This window comes from Zingiber officinale, chromosome 5B (genome assembly GCF_018446385.1).
Source record: "Zingiber officinale cultivar Zhangliang chromosome 5B, Zo_v1.1, whole genome shotgun sequence".
NCBI classification, from domain to species: domain Eukaryota; kingdom Viridiplantae; phylum Streptophyta; class Magnoliopsida; order Zingiberales; family Zingiberaceae; genus Zingiber; species Zingiber officinale.
In genome coordinates this window covers 133,475,430-133,496,974 of record NC_055995.1, presented here as the reverse complement: position 1 = coordinate 133,496,974, position 21,545 = coordinate 133,475,430, and the positions used below count along the sequence as shown (strand labels likewise).

General features: G+C 34.6%; 1 protein-coding gene across 1 annotated transcript; it reads left to right on the top strand.

Annotated features, from left to right (window-relative positions):
- The first annotated feature begins 342 nt into the window (after positions 1-342).
- LOC121986094 (probable transcription factor RL9) lies at positions 343-21,054 on the top strand. Its single transcript, XM_042539897.1, has 6 exons — positions 343-1,121; positions 1,203-1,279; positions 1,700-1,745; positions 1,853-1,991; positions 20,536-20,632; positions 20,714-21,054. The coding sequence occupies exons 1-6, from the start codon at positions 575-577 to the stop codon at positions 20,816-20,818; spliced, it is 1,011 nt and encodes a 336-aa protein (XP_042395831.1). The 5' UTR covers positions 343-574; the 3' UTR covers positions 20,819-21,054.
- Positions 21,055-21,545: the final 491 nt, after the last annotated feature.

The window sequence follows — 21,545 nt, the reverse complement described above, 5'->3', positions numbered from 1 at the left end:
AAAACAACTTTAAATTCTGTAAATGTGCTAAAGTTTGCCGATAATTATTATTATTTACCAGAATTATATTTCACTTAATCGTTTGAAAAAAAAAAAATCCTCATGTCGAGTAAAACTTTTCCTCCATTATATTAATTCTACAACTTGTTAATGTGCAGTAGCCATACTATTTAATGAACATGTTGGGCACATGTTAACTGACCATAGTGCTCGTATTCATCCCAATATTTCATCACTAAGCTAGGAACCTAGAAAAGTTTTTCCTTTTCCTCTCAATCTCTCTTTTTCTCTCTTGCTTTTCTTTATTTTTATTTTTAAATTTTGATGAGTTTAGATTTTAGAAAATTAAATTGTGAAGTTAAGAAGCCTCAAAGGCACGCATACATTAAAGCTTGTTACACCATATATTCCTCTATACTTCTCTGCGCACATCTATACTCTCGCATACACATGCTGTGCCCTAGCTACTGAGAGGAGGCCGAGAGAGAGGCTTTCCTTTTCACTACTTCGTCTTCCTCTAGGCAGTTCTTGTAGTTAGCTTGTGGTTTCTGCATGCAAATCTCGGTTTGGCGTCATGTATAGGGAGAGAGAAGCTGCTAGGTCAACTGTGCCTTCGCCGGATCTGTCTCTGCATATCGGCCCGCCGGCGACTGATAGCGCACCGGATTCTCCAGAGGCGGCGGGGAAGCCTCAATACTGCGGCCTCAGTACTGCTTCAGATCTTTGTTTTGCCACCACGCCGATCGACGGTACTCCAATCTACTTGAACGGGCACCAGCACCGACGGGAAGAGTGCTGCTGGAATCACGCTCTCCTGAGGGGAAGTCCCCTCCCGCTCGACTACCACAGCCACGCTTCCGCGCGCTTCCAGCAGGCGGCGCCGCCGGCCAGCTGGTTGGTGGGTCTGTCGTCGTCCGCGTCGAGCCTCTTCAGCTGCCACCGCCACCACCCGCAGGACGCCTCGCGCCGCGAGGTGACGATGAGGTCGAGGCTCATCCTGTCGTCCGGCTACCCGGCGGCGGTCGTAACGAGGCGCAGCGCGAGGGCGCCGAGGATGCGCTGGACGAGCAGCCTCCACGACCGATTCGTCCACGCCGTCGACCTTCTCGGCGGCCACGAGAGTACGTGCCACACATAGTGCATAGCGTGTTTTGGTAGCTCACTGCCGTTAATTAAAATCCGGCGACGGCCATGGCCTGCAGGAGCTACGCCAAAATCAATTCTGGAGCTGATGGATGTCAAGGATCTAACCCTAGCCCATGTCAAAAGTCACCTGCAGGTAAGTCAAGAGTTAATTAATGTCGACTACTTCTTCTTCCCCCCTCTCTCTCTCTCTCTCTCTCTCTCTCTCTCTCTCTCTAGTGAGAGAGAGAGAGGCAGTTGCACAATTGCCAAGGTGTATGGATGGACGTAGTGATTGACTAAATCAATGACTGAATAATAATGGTCGTGTCGCTCCAAAGACAGGGGGACAGCCCCTTCATTCATTCATACAAAAGAAGCACAGCACAGCGACAGATTTAAAAAGACGCCATCATTTCACAATTATAAGAGCGAGAAGGGAGAGGGCGACCCCGGGAGTGATGTTAACAAAAGCATCAACCTCGTTGCTAATAAAATAGAGAAAGAAAGAAAGAAAGATTTTTTATTTTGTTACACTTCTTTGGTCTCTGTTAAATTTGCTTCTCTCTCTCTGCAGATGTACAGAACCATTAAGTCGACTGACAGACCTGCAGTTTCGTCAGGTAAACTAGGCCTTCCGCCTCTCTTTTGCTCAAGTTGCTTTGTGGTAACTTCTCGGTCACTCTCCATTTCCATCTGTTGTGACTAAATGCATGTGAAATTAATTAAGGTCGATCAGATGGCTCCATCGATGAAGATTTGGCAGCAGGTAACTGTAATCAGACAGTAGTGAACGGCTTAGACGCACACAAACAGAATCAGGAGTTGGACTCGGCTCTCATGTGGAATAATAATACTTCATCATCAAGGTAATTAATTTTTCTTGCTTTCTTTTTTAATATTAGAATATAAAGATTACAAGATTGACTCCGAGTTCCCAGTGCAGAGAGCTGCTGCCATGGCAGCTTTAACTTTTCTTCCTCCTTGCTCCTTTTATGTTGTTTGAGATCTAATGCGGAAACTTAATTAAAGTAGCTAGAAGACTGAGAGATGAGGAAGAGTTGAATGGTCGGAAAGTAAATGATAGTCCTTGCTTGGGTTATGACACCTTTGTCAGTGTTTTCTTTGCGAATATCGAGCTTTTTACATGGCAGTTGTGCTTAAAAAATGCCATGTATCTACGTATAGTAATTTATGTATTCACCAGTAGGGGCTAATATAGTGACTTGTGAATCTAAAGTTAAATCTTCAAAAGCTTATTTGACTGAAATTAAAATACTCATTCCTAATTCTGGAATTGTTGATCATCTTGATTAAACCTTTCCAAAGTTAGGTCGAGCTTTTTCTCCTTCAAACAGTTGTTGTGCTAGGGAAATTAAATCTTCACCTATGATCTTGTCTATATATATATATTTTAAGCACCTCGTTTATACATTAATTGAACTAATTAAATACATAAAAATTGATATAGTATTTATGACAAAACAATTGCCTGCAGCATTTATTTACAAACAACCAACATATTTATGTAATTAAAAAGTTTCACTTTGAGTTCTGGTGTCTGTAGACAACCAATTCCATTAAATAATGTAGCACACAAAATTAATTATTTTTTCCCTCAAAAAAACATATCTATTTTCTGTCAAAAGATGGCATTTTTTATGTTATTTTAAAATTAACAAGAGCTTCTTTCTGTATGTGTTTCTACAAATTTAAATTCAGTTAAAATTTTCCTGATTCAAGACTGTTTTTTTGCGATATCTATGAATCATAAATGTAATAGATTTACCAAATAAATTAAGGTTATTTTTGGACATTGTAATCAAATTTATATGATTAAATCATGGTTAATTGTATTATTGTTAACAAGTTGGTAACTCTCTTTTTTTTTTTTTTTTTGCTTTGAATAGTAAAGGAGTATACTTAAATATTGATCAAATAGAAGGCTTTGATAAATTTTTCATAAAAATTGAGGTATAATTATTAATACTAAAGAATGAATATACTGATTAACTATATCAGGTAATATTTATTTTACATGTTGGTTAACATATTTTTCCTTATCAAAATTGATTAGCTATTAAATCATAATTCAATAAGAAAATAGTGTAAAGAATGCAATGCTAACAAAGTGGAATCCACTTTTCTTTTTGTTTTTGCATAATTTGAATTTTATTTTCAAAATATATTTTAATTAAATTCTACCAAAATAAAATATGTCTGTTTCTCAAGTTCATTATGCTTTACATTGCATGTAGAATGATTAAAAACATTATATGAAAATTAATAAATGCCCAAATAAATATTAATTTAGAGGGAAGGCTCAAACAATTTTGGAATTATTAGAATAGGAAAATGAATTGATAAGAAATAAGTATTAATGATCAATAGTGGATCAAAAATTATACATAAAAAATAATATGATAACTTAATGTCGATATTAATATTTAATGAATTACAAAATGCATGTCATCGAATAATACCAAGGAAAGCATGAATGTTAAGATATTCAGTTATATTTATAATTTTGGGCTTTTAGTTGTCTATGATAACTCATGAACTTTAGTATATGCATATACCACATTTAACTATGGTTTTATTACGCATATTTGAGCTAAATATAATTTAACCAAGGTGAATATGGCTCCACCATGCTAATTGTCTTTTTTTTTTTTTTTCCAAATTCAATTCATCTACAAGTCTTGAGTTACTTGATGTGAGGTGGTTCAATTCATCAAGTTCGATGACTCTATTTTGATTTCCTCAGTCAACTAATAAAGTCTCCAAATGATTGAATGGCAAAATTGTTATTAAATCTAAGTTTTCATGTAAAATAATTATAATTTATATTTTCTACACAAGTTTGTATAGGATCAAAAATTTCAATAGTTTCTCCCCCGAGGCAACGATGTTATGGTCAGACCCTCAACAATAGATCAGGTATGCATTTGGAATTCGAGACTCAGTTACGGGGCATTATGAGAGATTTTTTCCTCCAATGAGTAACGAATCCGAGAACGTTATTATTAGGATGAGCCTCCAAGACCGCTTCCCGATTTACACTGATGGTTAATGTCATAGTTAGGCCCTTCACCAATAGATCAGACATCTGAAGTTTGAGACTCAATTATGACATATTGTGGGAGATTTTTTTCCTCCAATGGGTAACAAACCTGAGAACGCTGGTTGTTAGCTAGGATGAGCCTCCACGAGCATTTTCCAATTTATCTTAGTGGCTGCAGAGAAATTTTTTTGGGGCAAATCCGATTACCCTTAGAATTAGTCGTGCCTTAGATACCTAGTACCAACTAAAGTAAAAAATAAAAAAATTCAATAGTTTATATTCAAAACCAAGTTTCATTTTATTTTTCTAATGTGCATGTCATATTTCTCTCATTTTGTTACATGTATAATATGGATTAGAATTACATTTTTTTTTTTTGGTTGATGAATGAGCAATTATAGTGATTTTATACTTTTAATGATAAGTTGGGCTAAATATTATGATTTTTTTTCATTAGCGAACCTAATGTTTTTATTCACATTTAACAAACTTTCAATAATGATCATTTAGTACTAATTGTACATGATTAAGTACACTAGTTTCCCAGTGATTATTCATTTATATGATTAATGAATGGAATTGTTATTTTGTTCCAATTAATATGCAACATAATAAATATTTTGGAACCAAATTTACCATCCTAACTTCTCACTCCATAATGACAATTAAGGTAATTTTGAGTATTGAGTGAGATGGATGCAGTTGTATCCTAATCATTTCATCTAAGTGTGGTTATATAATTAGTAATTGAGTTTTTCTAACACTTAAGGTACCTATCATACTAAGTATCAAATTAATGTGTCAATACTATGCTTAGGTATGCCAAGTATGTATCAAGCGTGTCTATCATACAAGTTATCATAGTTTTATTAGATATAAACACTCAACATACAATCAACATTCACTAGCTATAAACATGGCATGTTAATCATGAATCAACAAAAATGACATGAATATTAATCAAGTATTCTACCAATCCAACTCTTGCAAATACGACAATCACAATAACAACCAAGCATATCCTATCAAGTGGGGTTGAATATATGGATTCTTCTACGCGATTAGTTAGGCTCTATCCCATACTATATCATTATTTATATTTAAATAAATTTTATCTTATTTTATTATTGCTATTAAGTCTTTTTTGACCTTCCTCTTCTCGTTTGATATGAACATTTGTCATAATTTTACATCGCTTAATTAGAGTATTTATTGGTCATCTAAGTACATGCTTATATCATCTTTATAAACATGTCTTCTAGAATTTTTCCTCGATAGGTGTAATCAAAACTTTGTCTCTAATATGTTCATTTATTATCCTATCTATCCGCACATCTATCTTAACATTCTCATCTCTACAACTCTTATCTTATGCTCATGTGCTCGCCTTTTTATTGTAACGACCTGACCCCTCGGTTCCATTGGACGCCCCAAGGCGGCCCCTCGGCGGTCCCTTGGGCGGCCCAACTGGCGGCCCAAACTGGCGACCCCTTATGTTGTCGACCGACGACCCTCGGCCGTGCCGTTACTCACTAGGTCTTCCCACCCCTGGCCAGTGGATTTTTGCCTTCCCCAAGATTCAAACTCTAGACCTCCAGGCTAAATACTAGAGTTTATGAATCCTGGTAGCCAAGTGAGCACCTCAATATGCAACTCCATATAACATAGCATGCCTAATTGTTGTTTTATAAAACTTTTTTCAAGTCTTAAAGATACTTTACGAAGACAAAGAAAACCTGAAACTCTCCTCTATTTCAACCATTCCACTTATATTCTATGTAAGACATATTTCTTAATCCCTTTATCATTTTGTAAAAATAATTCTAAATACTTAAAACTCTCAGTTACAAATAACTCCTTATCCCCTATCCCACTACAAGAAAATAGAGCTTTAGAGATAAAAAATTTCATCTTTGAAAGCTATTTTTCTTTCTCTAAAGAATGTTTGAAGTATGGAATATTTTGTCTCAAAATTCTGTTATTGAAAGTCCTGTAGCTAATTTTGAGACTGAAATATTCTGTCTCTAATTTCATAAATAGATTAAAAAATTATTTATAAATCTAGTTTTAATTTGGCCAAATGAAAGTAATTTTGAATATAAATTCTGTTTCTAATTTTTTTAAATCTGTTATTATTAGTCGGTCTCAAATTATATAACAAATATAATTTTAATCTATTTATAAATTTGTATATAAATTTTGTCTCTAATTTTATTTTCAATCTGTCATTACTCTGTCTCAAATGATATAATAAATAATATTAATCTATTTATAATCCTATTTATAAATTCGTATATAAATTCTTTCTGTAATTTTATTTTAATTCTGTCATTAGTCTACCTCAAATAATATATCAAAAATAATTTTAATGTTTATAAATTTGTTTACAAAATTCATATTTAAATTTATCACTAAATTTTTTATTATATTTTATGTCTATATTTCTCATCTACATATTATTTTACCGGAAGCAATCATACATTTCAAATAAATTAAAAATATTTAAAATAATTAATTTTTAATCTAAAAGTATCATATAATTAACATCAAGATAAATAAATACTCACATTATCCAAATATTCACATCATCCAAATATTCATATCATCCAACTAATTTTAATCTTTATTTCATTTATCATGACACTCATGGGGACCATATCCTTCTGGATATAAATGATTTGTATATTCCATCTCTTGCCTCATCTTACGAACCATCTCCTTGAGATTCTTCTCTTTGTCTACCTCCCTCAATAAGTTTTTCTTCCCTCTGCATATTTTCTATGATAATGATTTCCAACTTTTTTTTGGCTTTCAATGATTTCTTTCTCTGTCTTCTTACTAGTAGCACACATGTCTTCAATTTCTTTTGATAGTTCTGTGTTCTCCTCATTGGAGCACATTTCGTTGGAACTTCCATTATATGATCTTCCAAAGTATTGATTGCATCTAAATCCATACACCCTCCTCTTACATTGTGTTGAGAATACAATCGAAGTCCAACATTGAAAATACATGAAAAAGATCATGAGTTTAAAAAATAAAGATATCTTATTGGTATGATGCCTTTTGGATAGAGCCCAAAAATAAATTCATAAGGGCTTAGACCCAAAATGAACAATATCATATCATTGTGGAGATATATGCCAAAAGTGAACAATATCATGCCATTGTAGAGATATGCAAATTCTTTTGGCCCTAACACTTTGGTCACTCACTACATCATACCATGATTTGAGATTGAATGAAAGATGAGTAAAATGATCATCAATATTTCATCTTTATTTATATTGTTCATGTCCATATTACAATAACTTATATTAGTTTAATAAATATAAAAACAAACAAGTGAGATGCCAATATGATATAATAAAATATTAATGAACAATTAACTATATTAACTTACACTAACTCGGGCCAATTTGTTGTCCACAGACTCTCCAATACCTTGCTTCCTTTTATACATTCATTCAAAAATCTCAAATTCATCCACTTCTCATCCTAAATCTTTTTTCTATAAGCTTATATAAATATATGTCAATATATAACAGATCATATGAGATAAATTGAATTTAAATCTAAATGAAATAAATTTAATAAATGAGATGTGTAAATTATTGAAATAAACACATAAAAAAGAGATTTACTAGCCTCTCATGGTGTGCTCCAAGAGAAATTAAATCCCAATATATTTGGTAATAGACCCATCCTTTATTATCATTTTATTCTTAAGTGCAATATCACATTTATCTTGTGATCTTCTTTATTCTAATTATTTTTAACCAAGTCATTCCATATATTAGCCTCCATTTATTCAAGTCTCCTACCTATCATATCTAATATATTTGGTTCTCTTCTTAAATCTTCTTGTATAGGTGATAATGTTACTTTCTTAGCAAATGAATTGTTGCCCTGTATCTCTCACTTGCATTTTAATTCTATACCTTTTTTTATTTCTCTGTCTATAAAAATTATCCCATTTATATCTCATCCGCATGATCCAATACAATCAATGGTTATAAATAGTATTAAAGGTGAATTAATTCATACAAAATGAGATATTTTTTTAGAATTTAAAATATATTACTTACCTTAAAAAAATTTCAAAGTAAATCCTTAATATCATTAGACACCTTTTTCCATTTTGGTCATAGTCCTTTAATCATTTCTTTGATATCATTTGTAATTTCACGAGGAACCTCAATTTTAACAAATCTAAAGACAACAAAATTAAGAATATTATAACAAAAAAAATTTATTGCAAACTAGACACATAAATTATTAAATTTAAAGTTTATATGACTTACTTATTTATAGTCATGTTTATTTTTATTTGTTCATTAATATTTAATGGAATCTGAGACCCTTGATTAGGTTCTCTTCATCGAACTACTGATAGAACTACCTTCTTCATATCGAGCATCATTAATTACATCATTAATTATATCATTTTTTGAAATTTATCTTCCCTCATCATCTTTTGAAAATGTATGTAATATACTAAATACAATATCAAGATAAAATTTGCACACCTATATTTCATTTGGTGTATTGTCAAGTTCAGGCATTGTATCATATTGCCTACATACAACATCATTAAAGTAAATATTATGTAAATGGTTTCTTCAAATTGTATATCATTAATAAGAATTAAATAAACATACTCATCTTGTATTATAAGAGATTGTTATCTCCATCGTCCTCTCCCCCTTGATCTTCCTTTGTTGGAACGAATATCCTTTATCCTTCTATTTGACATCTTGCACCACATAAATAAAAAATTTAGCAAACAAAATTTAGCAAAAGAGAATATAGGAAAAAATTCAACAAAAAAGAATTGCAGTAAACAACAAATAAAATTCATCAAATAAAAATTCTTGTAGCACTTTCGTACAGTAAATAACATGGATAAGGTGGTACTTTAATGACCAAATGAGTTAAATTTATTTGTGCATAATCCAAGTTGCACATTGCATGGATCTAAGGTGAATGAAGGACAAGTGCGATCAAAATGCTTCAAAGCTTTACCATGAGATGGGTGTGACATTTTTTAATCTACACAATGATTTTTTGTATGTCAAGTCATCCGTTAACAAGTATATGTAGATGCATAAAGCCTCTTAAGTCTTGGTATTAATAACAAGTACCATAAGACATGAAAAGATACTTCTTTTCTCACTTCAGGCTTCTTCAGTTTGTATTTGGGATGAAAGAAAATGGGGTATTCTTTGTAGTCCTTCATTCTTCATAATATATGACACAATTATTCACGTATGCTTCAATTTTCTTATAACCAAGTCGAAGATTAACAAGTTGCTTTTTTGTTTTATATAAATTTGATAGTAAATTATCACTTTCTGATAACATGCTTTTTATTATTGACACAAGTGTATCATAGCATGCCTTAGATATATTATACTCAGACTTAAGATTTAACAATTATGTCATGGCTGAAAATTTAGTGTGATTTTTGCAACCATTCCATAGTGGCTCATCAGCATCCTTTAAAAAGTTAAAAAAATTTCTATGCATTATAATTTGGTGGTTGTTCATTACTTACTGAAGTCCAATCAAAATCTTGATCAATACCCTCAATCACCATAGTTTTATAATGAGATCTATCTTCATTATGAACTCTTTCAGAATCAATAGAATCATTAGTTTTTTTTAATAGTGTTCGACAAAATAATCCGTTGTTGGAGATATTCAGGGACTTAGTTGAATTTAAATTACACGAAATAAATTCAACTAATTATCTGTTAAAATGACCTGAGATGATAATCTCAGACTGCTAGCAGGGGACGGTGTCTGCCAAGTGTTGAACACATGCTTCATAGTGGCCGATCAGGCGAAATAGGCTAAGGCCGATCGAGCGAAGAGGTCGACTGAATGAAGAGGCTGACTGAGTGAAGCATAAGGTCGACCGAGCGGCGAGGTCGACCGAGCGAAGCTTAAGGCCGATCGAAAATAGAGGCTTAGGCCAACCGAGTGAAGAGGCCAACTGAGCGAAGCTTAAGGCCAACCGAGTGACGAGGCCGACCGAGCGAAGCTTAAGGACGATCGAGTGAAGAGCAGGCTTTTGCCGAGTGAGTTGTAGGCTTCTACTGAGCGAGTTGCTGTCGAGCTAGTTGCAGGCTTCTGTCGAGCGAGTTGCTGCCGAACAAGTTGCAAGCTTCTGCCGAGCGAATTGCTGCTGAACAGCAGAAAGCCTAGAAAGCGGTCGGACGAGTGAACTGAGTAAATCGAGGCCTGCGACGAACGTAGTTTCCTTGAAACAGATTCACCCACCTCCGGCTGTGCTTCTAGGCTTTCTCAGGTCGTATGTTTCCTAGGATACAACGGCGAATCATGATTCTCCCCAAGTACTGAGGGTCACGGTGAACTGAGAGGTACTTGAACTATCACGAGCACTCTGTCGAGCAAAAGTTGCACAACAGAGGAGGAGGGAACGTAGGTAGAGAGCTGCTGCTTTTCTATTTGTGTAACCTTTTACTTGTGGTCGCAGTTTCCTTATATAGGAGCTCAGACCAATGACAATGTTAATGCTCATTTAATGATCATTATTTGCCAGCTGTATAACACCAACGTTTTCACTTGACTACATTAATCTTTCTTTAATGCATCCATTTCACTGCATTAATCTTTCTTTAATGCATCCGTTACACAAGCAGTAAAAAGGTTTACATGGCAAAATGTTGGTTGTTCCTCTTGGGTAAATTTTGCCCTAACCGGTTCGACATTCAGTGCGTGCAAGTCGTGCCCACACACGAGTCAACATGATTCAGTACAATCCGGGCTCTGAATTTGCACCCCCTGCACACCCACACATGAGAGAGAGAGTTTCTCCCCATGCATTTGTTCACATCCTCAATGCATGCGAATTAATATAAACCAACCTATTTGCCTTAGAGCTCCCAATGTGGGACTAAAGTCTCATTCACAATGGAGCTCCATGCCTCTTCCACCTCTTCTCCATTCACAAATCTACAACAATCCCCTATATGAATGGAGATAGGGTATGTGATAACATTCAGCAGTTAAGTCCAGTATATGACAGGTAGGTTTTACCCTTTGAACCTTCCCTTGTAAAGATCTGTTTGCTTATTGGCTGATAGTAGACACGATATCCTTGAACTATTTTACCGTCTGTGTAAGCATTGACATATCTCACTCAAGGCTCTTCATGAGTGCATTCGTTCTTGGCCATGAGCATGTCTGGTTCTGTGAGAAGCTCTAAGAATTGTGCCTCTAATTCTCTTCGAAGCGGTTCCACTTCTTTCTCATATAGGTGATCTCTTAAGAGTATTCCACATTACTCTTTTTGGATCATTAAAAGTCGTGTGCTTAACCTCCATCCTTCACTAATTCATTGGGTCGTTACTCTATAGTGTGTCTAGTTAGTGCAAATTAGTTGTCCCTTTGAACTTAGTTCTTGGGATCTCCAGTCAGCATAGGTTGGGTGTCCTCTGCACTGAATGCTGACAATGATATTAAGCTCATTCCACATGATGAGCTTGTAACTAACTTTTTGTTTAATCCTTTAGTTAGCGAATTCGTTAGGTTATCCTTTGACTTCACATAGTCAACAGTGATAACTCCCGTTGAGAGTAGTTGTCTAATGACATTATGTCTAGGATGTATATGTCTAGACTTACCATTATACAGATAGCTCTGTGTCCGACCGATTGCTGATTGACTATCGCAATGTATGCAAATTGCTGGCACAGGTTTCAGCCATATAGGAATATCTTCTAAGAATTATCGTAGTCATTCAGCTTCTTCAGCACATTTGTCAAGAGCTACAAACTCATATTTCATCATGGATCTGGTTATTACAATTTGTTTAAAAGATTTTTAGGAAATGATTGCACCTGCTAGAGTGAATACATATCCACTCGAATATTTAGGGTCTTTTATATCAGATATCCAATTCGCATAATTGTATCCTTCAATCACAGCAGGATATCTCATATAGTGCAGTCCATATTCACGAGTATACCTCAAGTACCTCAGTACTCTTGTTATCCCTTTCTAGTGTGCAACACCAGGATTACTCGTGTATCTACTCAGTTTACTTACTGCGTAGGCCAAGTTTGGTCGTGTACAACTCATCAGGTACATCAGACTTCCAATCACTCGAGAGTACTCTATATGTGAGATTATTTCACCTTAATTTTTTGATAGATGTTGACTCATATCTATCGACGTTCGTACCAATGCAGTGTTACCCTTGGCGAATTTCTCAAGAATTTTATCCACGTAATGAGACTAACTAAGAACAAGTCCTTCTGTTATTCTAAGAATTTTTATTCCTAAAATCACATCAGCTAGGTCCATGTCTTTCATGTCAAATCTTGAGTTCAACATATCTTTAGTGGATTTGATTATCTTATCATTACTCCCAATGATAAATATGTCATCTACATATAGACATAAAATAACATAGTCATTCTCTGTGATTTTCATGTAGACACATTTATCACATTCATTAATCTTAAATCACATTCCTTTATGGCATTATCAAATTTCTCATGTCACTGCTTTGGTGCTTGTTTCAAACCATATAATGACTTCACCAATCTACATACCATATTTTTCTATCCTGAGATAGAAAACTCCTCAGGTTGCTCTATGTAAATTTTCACTTCTAAATCCCCGTTTAGAAATGCAGTCTTTACATCCATCTGATGTATTTTGAGATTCCATAGAGTAACAATAGCCAACAATACTCTAATGGAAGTTAACCTTGACACCAGAGAATACGTATCAAAGTAATCAAAGCCTTCTCGTTATCGGTATCCTTTGATTACTGATCTGGCCTTATACTTATCAATTGTGCCATCTGACTTTATTTTCTTCTTGAAGATCCACTTGTAACCTAGTAGTTTGCTCCAGGAGGAAGATCCACAAGTTTCCAAGTGTGATTTTGCAAGATAGAGTCTATTTCAGATGCAATTGCCTCTCTCCAATGAGGTCCATCAGAAGAGCCTACAGCTTCTGAGTAACTTCGGGGCTCACTTTCTAACATGAAAGTAATAAAATTCGATCCATAGGTTTTTTCTACCTGAGCTCTTTTTCTCTGTCTAAGCTCAACCTCCACTGGTTCCTCATCATCATCTTCACCTTGTGTTTCATATGCCTGATTTGAGGAGCTAGCATCCTCTCGGGTCTTATACGGAAACACATGTTCAAAGAATGAGACATTTCTTGATTTTATTATCGAGTTCTTGTGTATATCCGGTATTTGTGATTCATACACAACAAACCGATAGACACTGCTATTTTGTACATATCCAATAAATATGCAATCAACAGTCTTTGGTCCTATCTTAATCCTTTTCGGATCAGGCACCAACACTTTGGCAAGACACCCCCACATTCATAAATATTTATAGGGCAGTTGTCTTCCATTCCACAACTCATAAGGGCTCTTATCTATTTTCTTTTAGGGCACCTTATTTAAAAGGTAATTAGCTGTTAACACAGCTTCCCCCACATGAATTCTGACAATCTAGAGCTCAATAGAAGAACATCCATCATCTCCTTTAGAGTTTGATTATTTTGCTCAGCAACTCCATTTTTGCTAAGGAGTATAATGAGCTGTAATTTCGTGTCTAATCCCATGTTCAACACATAACTCAGTGAACAATGATACATATTCATCACCTCGGTCACTTCAAACCACCTTAATCTTTCTATTAAGCTGATTTTCAACCTTATTCTTATAGTGTAAATTTCTCTATAGCTTTATTCTTACTTTTGAGAAGATACACAGAACAGTATTTTGTGTTATCATCTACAAAAGTGATGAAGTATTTATTCCCACCATGTGTTGGTGTACCTTTGAGGTCGCACATATCAGTGTGAATTAGCCCGAATGGTTCGTTGCTTCTTTCAATAAGTTGAAAGGATGACCTTGTCATTTTTTTTTCAACACAAATCTCACACTTGTGTTTTGGGTCAAGGTGGAATGTAGGTATGCTTTGCATGTTTATTAATCTACGCAACACATCGTAGTTAACATGTCCTACTCTACCATGCCACAAACACGAAGACTCAAGAATATAAGTGGAAGAGCTTTCATTTTTATTTATCTTAGGCCTAATCGCCATTACATTTAGCTTAAACAGCCCATCAGATACATAGCTCATTCCTACAAACATTCCATTCTTAGATAATAAACTCTGTCTGACTCAAAAATAATACGAAAGTCATGCTTACTTAACAATGATCCAGACACTAGATTCTTTCGAATTTCTGGAACATAGAACATATTGTTCAGAATGAGGTCCTTGCCCGAGGTCATCTTTAGCACAACTTTTCCTTGGCCCATGATGTCCGAGGTTGCTGAGTTTCCTATAAATAGTTTGTCTCCAGTGACTTCTTCGAAGTTGTGGAGCAGCTCCTTGTTGCAGCACACATGTCTGATGGCTCCAGTATCAATCCACCATTGTCACGGGTTTGAACCGACCAGGTTCAGTTATGAGACCATTGCGCAGAGGTCGTCCATTTCTAGTCCCTCGTTCAGGTTGGCCTCTTGCTTCTTTTTCGGCTTCCTGCACTCCAAAGATTTGTGACCCACTCAGTCACAGTTGAAACACTTCCCAGAGAACTTCTTACGGATGCCTCCTCTGGGTCCCATCTTAGAAGATTTGGGGTTCTTCCATTTCGAGCTTTGACCATGCTCAACCACGTTGGCTTTCATAGTAGTTTGAGAGAATAACTTTCTCTCTGAACTCTTGTTGTCTTCTTTGATGCGAAGTCTAACAATGAGTTCCTCCACATTCATCTCCTTCCGCTTGTGCTTCAGGTAGTTCTTGAAGTCCTTCCAGCCGGGAGGCAGCTTTTCAATGATAGTAGCCACCTGGAAGGTTTCACTCAGAACCATCCCTTCTGAGTGGATCTCGTGCAAGATCCCCTAAAGCTCCTGGACTTGACTGATCACCGTCTTAGAGTCAGCCATTCTGTAATCCAAGAATTGGCCCATGGTGAACTTCTTTCCCCCTGCATCCTCATCTTGTACTTCTTGTCTTGGGACTCCCATAACTCCTTAGTCGTTCTCTTCATGCTATAGACAGCGTACAACGAGTCGATAAGGTAGTTGAGGATGTAGTTTTGCAAAGAAACTCAGAATAAGTCCATGTCTCCACTGCACTGATGGTCTGCGCATCAGCATCCTCAGCACGCTTGGGAGGGTCCTCGATCAAGAACCGAGCTAGGTTGAGTGTGGTCAAGTAGAAGTGCATCTTCTACTACCACCTCTTGAAGTTCAGTCCACTGAACTTCTCTGATTTTTCTCCATGATTGATTGACACAGTTCCAATTGGGGCAGAGGGAGCCTTCAGGTGTTGAGTCTGTTGCACTTTAACATTCTGTTCTGTGATCATCTTAACAAAACCAGAATTTGTTTCAAGATTATTCTATAAAATAATCCGTTGCCAGAGATTTTCAGGGACTTAGTTGAATTTAAATTACACGAAATAAATTCAACTTATATGTTGAAATGACCTGAGCTGATAATCTCAAACTACCAGCAGGGGTTGTTGTCTGCCAAGTGATGAACACATGCTTCACAGTGGTCGATCGGGCGAAATAGGCTAAGGCCGACCGAGCGAAGAGACTGACCGAGTGAAGAGGCTGACTGAGTGAAGCTTAAGGCCAACCGAGAGAAGCTTAAGGTAGACCGAAAATAGAGGCTTACGTTGACCGAGTGAAGAGGCCAACCGAGCAAAGCTTAAGGCCGACCGAGTGACGAGGCCGACGTAGTGAAGCTTAAGGCTGACCGAGTGAAGAGCAGGCTTTTTTCAAGCGAGTTGTTGCTGAGTGAGTTGCAAGCTTCTGCCGAGCAAGTTGCTGCTGAGCGAGTTACAGTCTTCTACTGAGCGAGTTGCTGCCGAACAAGTTACAGGCTTCTGTCGAGCGAATTGCTACCGAACAACAGAGTGAAGCCTAGAAAGTGGTCAGATGAGTGAACTGAGTAAACTGAGGCCTGCGATGAACGCAGTTTCCTTGAAACAGATTCGCCTCACCCCCGACTATGCTTTGAGGCTTTCTTGGGTCGTCTGTTTCCCAGGATACAACGGCGAACCGTGATTCTCCCCAAACACTGAGGGTCACGGCGAACTGAGAGGTGCCCGAACTATCACGGCACTCCATCGAGCAAAAGTTGCACAACAGAGGAGGTGGGAATGTAGGCGGAGAACTTCTGCTGCTTTTCTATATGCATAACATTTTGCCTATGGTCGCAACCTCCTTATATAGGAGCTCAGACCAATAGCAGTGTTAATGATTATTATTTGCCAGCTGTGTAATGCCAACGTTTCACTTGGCTACATTAATCTTTCTTTAATGCATCCGTTACACAAGCAGCAAAAAGTTTTATGTGGCAAATGCTTGGCCAAATTTTGCCCCAATCGATTTGGCATTCGACGCATACAGGTCGTGCCCACACACGAGTCAACATGGTTCAATGCAATCCGGATCCTAGATTTGCACCCCTTCTACGCACACACGCGTGAGAGAGAGGGTCTCTCCCCATGCAGTTGTTTATATCCTCAATGTATGTGAATTAATATAAACTAACCTATTTTCCTTAGAGCTCCTAATGTGGGACTAAAGTCCCATTCACAATGGAGCTTCATACCTCTTCCACCTCTTCTCCATTCACAAATCAATAAATGGTTCACCATGTTCTTATCATTACTCATAGCCACAAGTGAATCCATTTTTGACGAGGTGATAACACACATCCTTTTCCTTTAAAAATTTTCTATTACGATACTTGTTGCATGAATATCTTATTTTGTTATCATAAACACAAATCAGATGTTTATAGGCAAACTTCAAGAATCTTTTGACCCCTTCAATAAACTCATTCAGAAGATAACCATTATCATCATTTTGACGCCGCATCTAATTACAAATTGTAGACATTTTTTGTATTTGTAGAAAATATACAAATATTTTTCATAAATAAAGCAGCGGCTCATGCAACGACTGCCATGCTATTTGGTCACGTGCGTGGCCAAGGAGGTGGTTGACCACTGCGATTTAATCACTCACGCATCCAATGTGGCTACCGCCTAAAGTGGTTATTTGGTCACGAGTGCGTCTACGATAGTGGCACCGACAAATGTAAGACAAATACAATTTCATGTTAGATTATGTTTTGAATCTAAATTTATTTTTGTTTATAAAAAATTATTTTGTAAATTCATTTTTAGTTCGTTTTAAATTCTGTCTCAAATATTTTTTTTGTATGTTATATTTTATTTAAGTGCATCAGATTAGTAATTCCATAGTAAATCCATTTCAAATTTACTAAAATTTAAAATAAAATTTAATTCTATTTTAAAAATCAATTTCTTAAGTCATATTTTCTTGTAGTATCTTAACAATTGTCTCATTATATCTAATATTGCTAAACTTAAATTCTATATATTCTGTCTTTACTCTACTAAGCCTAAACCTTTCACTTCTAGTATTTCTTGCTAATATTCGACTTTAGTATTTACTCCTTCATGTGTCTCATCTATCAAAATAATATCATCTACAATAATATGCATTGCGATATTATATCTTGGATGTGTACAGTGAGTTCATCTATGATTAGTGTAAAAAGATAGAGACTTGGAGTTGATTCTTAATGTAACTCTATCTTTATGGAAAATACTTTAGTTAATCCATTTGAAGTCTTCACTCTTGTTATTACATTCTTATACATATCCTTAATTAGTTCAATCTATGTTTTGCTAATATCTATCTTTTCTAAGTTTTCCATATAATTTTTCTTGGGACTCTATCATAAAATTTTTCTAGATCGACGAATACCATGTGTAAGGATTACTTTTGTACGTTCTTGATTCTTTTCAATTAGTTGTCTAAGAAGATGTATAATTTCTATTGTTAACCTTATATACATAAATCAAAATTCATTTTCGGTCATCATAGTTTCCTTCCTTAGTGTTTTTTCTATTACCCTATAATTTATATAATTTTGTGCATCTCCTTTATTCTTATTTAAGGAAACTAGTGTACTTACTCTCCATTGATTAGATATTTTTTAATTTTCAATATCAAGTTAAATAACTTTGTGAGTCATTCAATACTTTATTTTTTAAGACACTTTCATATCTCTATCGGAATATTATCTGGTCCAACTGCTTTTCTATTTTGCATCTTATTTAAAATTTTCTCTACTTTTAAAGTTTGAATTCTATGGGAAAAAAATTAAATTTCTATATTCATTTGACCTACTTAAATTACTAAAATTAAGTTAGTCATCTAAACTTTCATTAAAAAGTTGATAAAAATATATCTTCCATCTTTCTTTTATTTCCTCATCATTTACTAGTACCTTATTGCACTCATCTTTAATACATCTTAATTATTTGGATAAGATCTCTGTCTTCCTCTTTATTGCTATAAATATTTTGTAAATATATCTTTCCCCTTCTTTTATATCTAATTTTTGATATAAATATTCAAAAGTTTCATATTCACGATTTTCTTGGTGTTACTATATATATTTTTAAAGTTTTTCTTATTTATAAAAGTATATAATTTTTTATAGATTGTTCGTCAACGCTTACAAATACAAATATTAATTAAATATAGTATTTAACATGAGTGAACCCCTAGTTTATGAATTATGTTCAAGGAATGAACTAACCATTCCTCTGTCATTTATTGAAACAACTTAACCCATTCAAAAATAAAGAAATGGCAAATTTTGAAATCCAAAATAAGATGGGCCTTAATTGAGTTATTTTTTTTTTCTAGGAAATCATTTCATAGACATTTTCTTGCCATTTATGATTGTATTCATTGAAGGTCTAAATAATTTATTGTTTTGTTGACCACTAACAATTATGGTTGAATTAATTATTTTTTTAATTATATCTTAAATCATCCTTGTTATATACCCTTTGACTCCCAATAATCATGTCTAAATATTATGAGCCTTGGGATATTTTTTCCTAATGTTTTTTTTTGTCCAATTTATCCAATTGCAATTTAAGGTTTTCATTTCAATCTTGAGTTTCTTAGCCCAAGAATGAATATGTACATTTTCCTATTGCACAATCATGAAGATGAAGTAACTTGGCCCTCTAATGTTTTCATTTGTTTCTTGACATCCTTTTTTTTGTCCTTAGTCCTACTCAATAAGTTAGTTAAACTAGAAATTACATCAAAAATTCATTAATTATATAAGAGTTGACTACATCACCAATTTTGTGTGATACTCCCCCTTCACTAGTGCTACATCCCTTCCCATTATTTTTTTGGTATGATATGATGATCCCATGTTGTAAATGCTACATATTTCTTCTTTGAGGTTTCTTTTTCTTCTTTAGAGGAGAAGGATGTTTAGCCACAAGCGGCCCTTGAAGAAATGTTCTTTTCTAAATTTCATTGTATTTATTTTACTTTGGACAATCACTCTTCATATACCTCTCTTCATTTCAATTGAAGCATCTAACCGAAATAAAAGGAGCATCTAATGTTAGCATGTCTAAGTCTTCTTAGGAGCTGTTCTAGAAGCTTATTTAATTTGGACAAATTTAGTTCTCCCAAGGTAGATGTGAAAATTCTACATAGCCTAAAACCTTTGTAGTGAGTGTTTCCTTCCTGGCTATAGTTTGGGATTGGAAGAATAGTTTCCCCCTCTAAAAGGGAAGGTGGTTCTAGTGGTTGGACTTTAAGACAAAGAAATGTTGGTGCAATTGTTTTCCAAATGGCCAAGCTCGACTAAGTGATAATTGGGGAGATCGTTCGTACAATCACATCTAAATTTGTCGAGATCAACCAAGATATTTTGATGTATAGTCATAGGTTTGTGTTTAATTAGCATCAATATGGTTTTACAAGTAGGTCAAGTTTGACATATATGATACTTTATAATTGAAGAAGTCAATAAGTGTCGGCAGTGGAAAAATCTAAGTAGATCAAAATTAATATAACACTTGAAACTTAGAGAAGTACTTTCATGCATGGAATAGTTTGAATGAAATAGTGTAAACGTTTTGGAACAACCTAAATAAATGTCTAATAAAGATTTGACATTAAGATATTTTTTGTGCACAATAAGATAAAATTTCTAGAGAAATTATTTTGCATTGTTCTTTTTTAATTAATGAAATTTCCATCCAAGTACATTTTTACTTAAAACATAAACATGTTGTTTTTAATACTCGCGAGTGTTCTTTATTAATTATTGCATCATTAGCTAGAATAATTAGAGTAAGTCTTTAATTAATTTGTATTATTCACCGATTAAACTCAGCTGAATCACTTTATATGTAACAATATTTAGTGAAATATTTGCTCTTACTTTTTCAAACAACCAACAGAGGCATTGGTATACAAATTAACACATCAAATGACGCCATCTATAGTGAGCTTCGATCATGTTCTCATTCTTCCCCATTTCAATCTGCACTACTTGAGGTATTTACTTCATTTTTCATATACACAGTGAAACATTGCACTTCTTCAACATTTCTAAAATTTTGATTGCAATTTCAACAGGATCTTAATTATTATACATCGAACGACTCAAATGGTTCATATCAAGAACACAACAGTCCTAACTTGGAGTTCACTTTGGGGAGATCAGATTGGCATGCTACATAGTTTCATGGTTCTTCATGTTAATTTTCTTTCAAATTATTCAAGGCATCTAAGTCCACCATGAAGAACCAAGGAATGGATCAAGATTCTTAAAAGGATTTCCATTGTTAGTTAAGGTATTCTAATAGCAATGGATGGATACACTAACACGAGATTAGGTATTTTATGTTGTGTGTAAAAATTGGAGAATGCCTCAATATACCTTTTCCTAATTGCAAGTTCAATATTTATGATTGTATGCATAATTATTTTTAGTTTTTTGGTCGAATATTGTAATATAAAAGTTGTGAAGTCAAAGTATTAAAAAAAACATCAATGTACTTTGTCTTGAATTGAGTTGTCAATGAATTGAAAGATGTTGATCCATATAACCTACGCTAATTCCATTTTCTATATATTATAAATATGAAATTCTTGTTTGGTCCAATGTATATTCAATTCACCAAACATATTATCAAAGTAAATATTTAATGGAAAAGAATAGGATTAGGAATATCTTTCTTCCATCAGTTGTTTAAATAATTTTTTTTATCATGAGTTTTTAATAAGAAATAGCAAGGGTGTATCCTTTTCTATGTGAATGAGAGAAACTAGGCTAATATTTGTATTGATTGGGTTCTAGGTGTCTTGAATGGGAAAGTGTGTTTTATCTTCTTGCATTGCTAGAATATCCTATTCGATATGGTGGTTCCATATGGTTTGAATCAACATTTATGCTCAAGATCAATAG

Coding starts and splice junctions, on each gene's coding strand:
- LOC121986094 (XM_042539897.1), top strand. CDS start 575: ATGTATAGGGAGAGAGAAGCTGCTAGGTCAACTGTGCCTTCGCCGGAT. Junction 1,122..1,202: donor CCTTCTCGGCGGCCACGAGA/GTACGTGCCACA, acceptor CATGGCCTGCAG/GAGCTACGCCAAAATCAATT. Junction 1,280..1,699: donor ATGTCAAAAGTCACCTGCAG/GTAAGTCAAGAG, acceptor CTCTCTCTGCAG/ATGTACAGAACCATTAAGTC.